The sequence below is a fragment of the Neofelis nebulosa genome, chromosome 1, assembly GCF_028018385.1.
Source record: "Neofelis nebulosa isolate mNeoNeb1 chromosome 1, mNeoNeb1.pri, whole genome shotgun sequence".
Lineage (NCBI taxonomy): Eukaryota > Metazoa > Chordata > Mammalia > Carnivora > Felidae > Neofelis > Neofelis nebulosa.
In genome coordinates this window covers 156,969,507-156,977,253 of record NC_080782.1, presented here as the reverse complement: position 1 = coordinate 156,977,253, position 7,747 = coordinate 156,969,507, and the positions used below count along the sequence as shown (strand labels likewise).

Sequence of the window (7,747 nt, the reverse complement as noted above, 5' to 3'; positions counted from 1 at the left end):
AAACAGTCTTTTATGTTGTATTGAAATATAAAAGAACCTGATTAGCCAAACCAATCTTAGAAAAGAAAAAATAAAACTGGAGGTATCATGATTCTAGATTCAAGATATCCTACTCAGCTGCAGTAATAAAAATAGTACAGTACTAACACAAAGATAGATACATAAGTCAATAGACAGAACAGAAAACCCAACAATATACCCATAGGTGTATGGTCAATTAATCTTTGACATAGCAGGACAAAATATCCAATGAAAAAAGGACAGTCTTTTCAAATTGTGTTGGGAAAACAGGCCAGCTACAAGCAAAAGAATGAAACCAGGTCATTGGATTATCATACACAAAAATAAACTCAAAATAGATTAAATACCTAAATATGAAGCATGATTGGGTGGTTCAGTTGGTTAAATATCCAACTCTTGGTTTAGGCCTAGGTCATGATTTCACAGTTCATGGGTTTGAGCCCTGCATTTAGATTTGTGCTGACAGTATGGAACCTGCTTGGGATTCTCTCTCTCTCCTCTCTCTGCCCCTCCCCCAACTCTAAATAAATATATAAAACTTAAAAAAAAGAGACCTAAATATGAGATCTGAAAACCATAAAAATCTTAGAAAAGAACAAAAGCAGTAATTTCTCTGACATCAACTGTAGCAATATTTTTATCAATATATGCCCTGAGGCAAGGGAGACAAAATTAAAAAAATATATATTTGGACTACATTAAAATAAAAAGCTTCTGTACATCCAAAGAAATAATTAAAGCCAAAATGCAACTGAATGAATGAGAGAAGATATTTTCAGATGACATATCTGTTAATAGCTAGTAACCAATATATAAAGAACTTATAAAACTCAATGCTCAAGAATCAAATAATCAAGTTAAAACAAATACATGAACACATATTTCTCCAAAGAAGACATATAGATGGCTAACAGACACATGAGAAGATGTTTAACATCATGCATCATCAGGGAAATACAAATCACAACTGCAATGAGTTATCACTTCACACCTATCAGAATGGCTAAAATTAACAACACAAGAAACAATAGGTGTTGGTGAGGATGTGGGGAAAAAGGAGCATACTTGCATTCTTTGAAAATAAGACCTGGTGCGGTCACTGCAGAAAACAGAAAGGAAGTTTCTGAAAAAAATAAAATTAAAATGACCATATGATCCAGTAATCACACACTACGTGGAATTTATCCCAAAAATACAAAAACACTAATTCAAAGGGATACATGCACCCCTCTGTTTATTTCAGCATTATCTACAATAGCCAAACTATGGAAACAACTTAAATGTCCATTGACTGAAAAATGAAGAAAGATTTGGTATATATACATATATATATATATATATATATATATATATATATATATAGTGTAATTATATATATTATATAATTATATATATTAATACACCAAATATTTCTTCATTTGTCAGTGAAAAAAATATATATATAACTCAATCATAAATAAGAATGAAATCTGGCCACTTACAACGATGTGGATGGAAGTAGAAAGCATTATACTATGTGAAATAAGTCAGCCAGAGAAAAACAAATACCAAATGATATCACTCATATGTGGAATTTAAGAAACAAAACAAATGAATAAAGGGGAAGAAAGAAAGAGAGGGCATTCCAAGAAACAGACACATAATTATAGAGAATAAACTGCTAGTTATCAGAAGGAAGGTGATAGGAGAATGAGTTAAATAGGTGATGAGGATTAAGGAGTACACTTGTGATGAGCACCGGATATTATACGTAAGCATTGAATCACTAAATCGTACACCTGAAACTAACCTTGCACTGTATATTAACTAACTGGAATTTAAATAAAAACTTACAAACTAAAACAAAATAAAACAAAACAAAATAAGAAAAGACAAAATAAAATAAAATAAATTATTGGGATTTAAAAAAAGAAAAAATATAAATACATACAAAACAAATTGTAACATGGCAAAATTATGTCTTTTCTTTTTTTTTTTTTTTTTAAACTCAAAAAACATCTTTTTTTCATTTAAAAAAGTATTTAGAACACATAAAACAAGGCAACATTTATTCTTTCTTCTCGTCTTCCGGTGTGGGGTCTGCTGGTGGTTCCTCCACGGTTGCACTGTTGCTCTCTGAGCCAGTGTTACTATCACTGGTCCCTTCCTCAGCCATACTGTCCACCCCCTCTTGCCCGCTCTCCTTGTCCTCAGGAGTAGATGTGCCTTCTTCACCATTCTGTTGGCTCTCCGTCGCTTCTTCAAGGTGTGTCTCCTCTGTCTCCATTGGGACACTCTCGTCATCCTTCTTGTCCTCGGTCTTACTGGCAGCTTGCTCTTCCTCAGGAACCATGCTGCTCTGACTGCGTTCAGCTTGCTCCGCTGCCTCTTTTTCTCTTTCCTCCTGCCTTTTGCGAGCCTGTTCCTCTGCCTGTGCAATTTCAGCGGCAATTTTTTCCATATCCACTTCCACTTTCAAACCACACAACCTTTTAAGTTCATTGTTAAATGAATCTGTGCTTTCCAGGAATTTCCTCTTCTTTTCCTGGTGTCTCTCCTCTATTTGAAGAAGTTCAGCTTCTAGTTTTCGCTGATGAACCATTAGGGACTGGACCTGTCGTTTGAGGACCTGCATTCTAGCTGTTGTGACAACTGACCGAACGTCTGGCACCACACTCTCACTAAGGATTTCACTGATGAGGCGGTGGTTTCTCTGGAAACGGGCGGTGGCTGTATGCTTCATTGAAAAGCCATCATCATAATCATCTGGATCTTCAGCAGGCTGAATGCTCATGTAAGGTTCTCCTTTCTCCATGCGAGACTGTCTCTGTCGACTTTCTTCCTCTAAAGCAGCTTCTGCACGACTTTTTGCATTTATATAAGCAAGGTATGCGGGGGAATTATGATAGGCCTTCATAGATTCATTGTACTCTATCTTTTCTGCTTCGTATTCGTTTAAATATTCTTGTTTTTCTTCATCAGTGAGATCTCGCCACATGCCACCAATAATCTTGCCAATCTCCCACAACTTTAGGTCGGGGTTGGAAGCTTTTACTTGGTCCCAAACCTTTCTGCTGTACCTCATGTAGGGCATCAGCGGCTTATCTGGTGGCTTTGGGGGTTTTGGAATCGTAATACCAGAGGAGGCCGTGACCCGGCTGTTGGTGCCCGGGTTCCCTCCCAGCCTGTAGTTGTTGTAGGCGAGATGACTGTATGGATTGTATCCCACAAACCCTGGTGTGCTGGGCATTTGTGTTGCAGGAGCTGGGGTGGGAGGTGGGGCATAAGATGGTCTTTTTGACATTTTGGAAGGTTAAGTTCTCAGTTCCTTAAGAATGAATCTGAGACACCGCGGGCAGAAAAAGCGCCCGTAGCTCCGGCCTCGTTTTCCTTTCAAATTATGTCTTTTCTTACTCGAGATTACCTAAAATTCTAACGGATTAAATTATCAAATTACAAATTAGAGATGGCAGAATGGATTAAAAAGGTCCAAATATATACTATCAATAACATGGATCATTTTGGATTGAAAGACACAAAGAGATTGAAAGTAAAAGATGGAAGAAACATTTCATGCAAGTAGTAACTAATGTTACAGGATAGCAAAAATAATATCAGAAAAAATATATAATTTAAGCCAAGCATTGTTACAAGAAACAAATAATAGTATGTGCAGATAAAATTATCAATGATGAAGAAAATATAATTATTTGCACATGCATACCTACTAAGAGATACATAAAATGTGTTGAGAAAAATGTACAGATGAAAAGGGAGAAGGGAAAAATACACAGTTCTACAATAAGAGATGGAGGCTTTAATAACATGACTTTCAAAAAGATAGATAACAACTATAAAAAAATCAAACAAAAGAGAATCTCAACATTATTGATTTATGGCAACTAACATACATATATACCACCTTCAGCCTCAAAACAGCACAAACTTCTCCAGTTCAATTAGAATAACATTCTCCAGGATAAGTCATATAATAGACCACAAGCTAGACTACAAATTTTTTGAAGGATTGGAGTTATATGCAGTTTTTTACAATAATGAAATTAAATAGCAGGAAAAAAAATAATTACAAATATATGGAAATTAAACAATGAATTTTTAAAAGCACTGTGTCAAATGAAAATTAGCAGGTAAAATGGAACGTAACTTTAGGTAAATGATGGTGAAACATAAATATCAGTACTTATCCGTTGCAATGACTCCAGTGTTCAGAGGAAAATTTAAAACTCTAAATATTTATGTTAAAAAGAAAGATGGCAAGTTAATCATCTAACATGTCACTTTACAGAACTTGAAAAATAACAAACTAAATGAAAAGCTATTGAAGGAAGAAAACAATAAAAGCTAGTGTGGAGAAAAAAAGAAAGAATAGAGAAAAATGATAGAATCATCAAAACCAAATTCTGGTATCTTGAGATCACAAAATTGACAAATCATTATGGAAATTGACTTTTAAAAAGTTAAACAAAACAAATCTTTGAAATCATAAATTAAAATGGAGACATACTACTGAAATGTATTTTTTAATGTTTATTTTTGAGAAAGAGACAGAGAGAGAGAGAGAAAGAGAGAGAGAGAGAGAGAGACAGAGTGCAGGGGAGGGGCAGAAACAGGACAGGGGGTAAGGGGACAGAGGACAAGAAGCAGGCTGGCACTGATGGCAGGGAACCCAACGCAGGGCTTGAACTGTGAGATCATGACCTGAGCAAAGTCAGATGCCTGACTGACTGAGCCACCCAGGAGCCCTGAAATGAATTTTTAAAAAAGATTATTACAGAGAACAATTAATTAAACAAGATTAAATGGGGAATTTCTTCTTACACATAATCTATCAAAGTCATTTAAAGAAGAGTTAATTCCTATTCTTTTGAAGCTATTCCAAAAAAAAATAGAAGTAGAAGGAAAACTTTCAAACTCATTCTATGACACCAGTATTACTTTGATTTCAAAAGCAGATAAAGACCTCACTAAAAAGAAAATTACAGACCAATTTCCCTGATGGACATACATACAAATATTCTCAACAAGATACTAGCAAATCAAATCCAAAAATGTATTGAAAGAATTATTTACCATGATAACTGGGATTTATTCCTGGGCTGCAGGGCTGGTTCAATATCTACAACTCAATCAATGTGATACATGATATTAATAAAAGAAAGGATAAGAACCATATGATCCTTTCAATACATGCAGAAAAAGCAATTGACAAAATACAGTATTCTTTCTTGATAAACAGCAATAAAGAAAGTAGGCATAGAAGAAACATACTCAGTATCATAAAGATCATATATGAAAGACCCACAGCTAATATCATCTTTAATGTGGAAATCCTGAGAACTTTTCCACTAAGGTCACGAACACAACACAGATGCCCACTGTCACCACTGTTGTTCAACATAGTACTGGAAGTCCTGGCCCCAGCAGACAACAAAAAGAAATAAAATGCATACAAATTGGCAAAGAAGAAGTCAAACATTCACTCTTTTCAGATGATATGATACTCTACTTGGAAAACCTGATAGAATCCACCCAAAAAACTGCTACAACTGATATGTGAATTCGGGAAAGTCACAGGATATAAAATCAGTGTAGAGAAATCAGTTACATTTCTATACACCAATAATGAAGCAGCAGAAAGAGAAATCAAGGAATTTATCCCATTTACAATTGCACCAAAACCTTTAAGATACCTAGGAATAAACCTAACCAGAGGTAAATGATCTTTACACTGAAAACTACAGAAGTCGTATGAAAGAAATTGAAAAAGACACAAAGAAATGGCAAAACATTCCCTGCTCATTAATTCAAAATATATATACTAATCAAAGCAACCTACACATTCAATGCAATCCCTATCAAACTAAAACCAGCATTCTTTACAGAGCTAGAACAAACAGTCCTACAATTTTTTTGGAACCAGTAAAGACCCAGAACAGCCAAAGTAATGTTGAAAAAGAAAACCAAAGCAGGAGGCATCACATTTCTGGACTTTAGTCTGTTTTTACAAAACTGTAATCATCAGGACAGTATGGTACCAGCACAAACACAGACACATAGATTAATGGAATAGAATAAAGAATCCAGAACTGGACCCACAAATGTATGGCCAACTAATCTTTGACAAAGCAGGAAAGAATATCCAATGGAAAAAAGACAGTCTCATCAACAAATAACGCTGGGAAAACTGGACAGAGACATGCAGAAGAATGAAACTGGGCAAGTATCTTACACCATACCCCAAAATAAATACAAAATGGGTGAAATAACCTAAATCTAAGACAGGAAACCATCAAAATCCAAGAGGAGGAAACAGACAGCAACCTCTTGACCTCAGCTGCAGCAAGTTTTTATGAGATATGTCTCCAGAGGCAAGGGAAACAAAAGTAAAAATGAACTGCTGGGACGTCATCAAGATAAAAACTCCTGTACAACAAAGGAAACAACAAAACTAAAAGCAACCACTGGAAAGGAAGAAGATATTTACAAATAACATGTCAAATAAATGTTTAGTATCCAAAATCTATAAAGAACTCAACAACACCCAAAAAACAAATAATCCAGTGAACAAATGAGCAGAAGACATGAATAGACATTTTTCCAAAGGAGACATCCAGATGGCTAACAGAAACATGAAACTATGCTCAACATCACTCAAAATCAGGGAAATATAAATCAAAACCACAACAAGTTACCCTCTCATATCTGTCATAATGGCTACAGATAACAACTCAGGAAACAACAGATGTTGGTGAGGATGTGGAGAAAGGGGAACCCTTTGCTACTGTGGGTGAGGATGCAAACTGATGCACCCAATCTGGAGAACAGTTTGAAGGTTTCTCAAAAAATTAAAAATAGAACTACCCTAAGACCCAGGAACTGCACTACTAGATATTTGTCCAAAGGATTCGAAGATTCTCATTGGAAGGGACATAGGCACCTCAATGCTTATAGCAATGCTATTAACAATAAAAAATTTATGGAAAGAAGCCAAATACTACCCATCAACAATATATATATAATATATATATATATATATATATATATATATATATATATATATATCTCCAGTTGAGATATATATATATATATATATATATATATATATATTATATATATATTCTAAATCTAAAGTTCTCTCTTGACCAGCAAGAGAGTGGGATGCAGGATGAAAAGCAAGAGATGGCTAATGTCCAGGAAAAGACAAGAGCCCCAAATAAGGGTCCTTGCCCCATTTTTATTAGGATCAGAAGGCTTACAAACATGGTGATGGACATGCACAAAGAGACAATGAAATTTGAGCGTTAACTTAGGGATGTGAGGGAAAGAAGATCTTGAAAATATTTGGGGCTAGGAGTTTTTGTTAATACAAAACAAAATCCTGTCACAAGGGAGTGGGGGGGTAGGGGTTGTTTACAGTGGACAGGAGGCACCACCTCTGTTTATCTTAGCTAGCCTAGGGGGATGAGACAGGTAGGACATATGACCTCAGGGTTAACAAGGCACTTTTTCTTTTGTTAATCATCTCCACTCTGGGCAGCTTCATCCACAGTGCAGTTCAGTGGTCTATGGCCCATATTACCTGTTTACCTAACTTGATCCTTCCCTCTGTGAAAGCAGCTTTTTGCTATAGTACTAAATTGGGGGGGAGAGGGGCACTTCCACCCTGAATGCCTAATCCTATTTATTTCATATACCTATGTTCTATATTGGGGCCTTTGCCCCTCAC

General features: G+C 35.5%; 1 protein-coding gene across 1 annotated transcript; it reads right to left on the bottom strand.

Annotated features, from left to right (window-relative positions):
* Nucleotides 1-2,008: 2,008 nt before the first annotated feature.
* LOC131518754 (SWI/SNF-related matrix-associated actin-dependent regulator of chromatin subfamily E member 1) lies at nucleotides 2,009-3,389 on the bottom strand. Its single transcript, XM_058741135.1, has one exon. It carries the CDS (start codon nucleotides 3,302-3,304, stop codon nucleotides 2,069-2,071), a length of 1,236 nt encoding a protein of 411 aa, XP_058597118.1. The 5' UTR covers nucleotides 3,305-3,389; the 3' UTR covers nucleotides 2,009-2,068.
* Nucleotides 3,390-7,747: the final 4,358 nt, after the last annotated feature.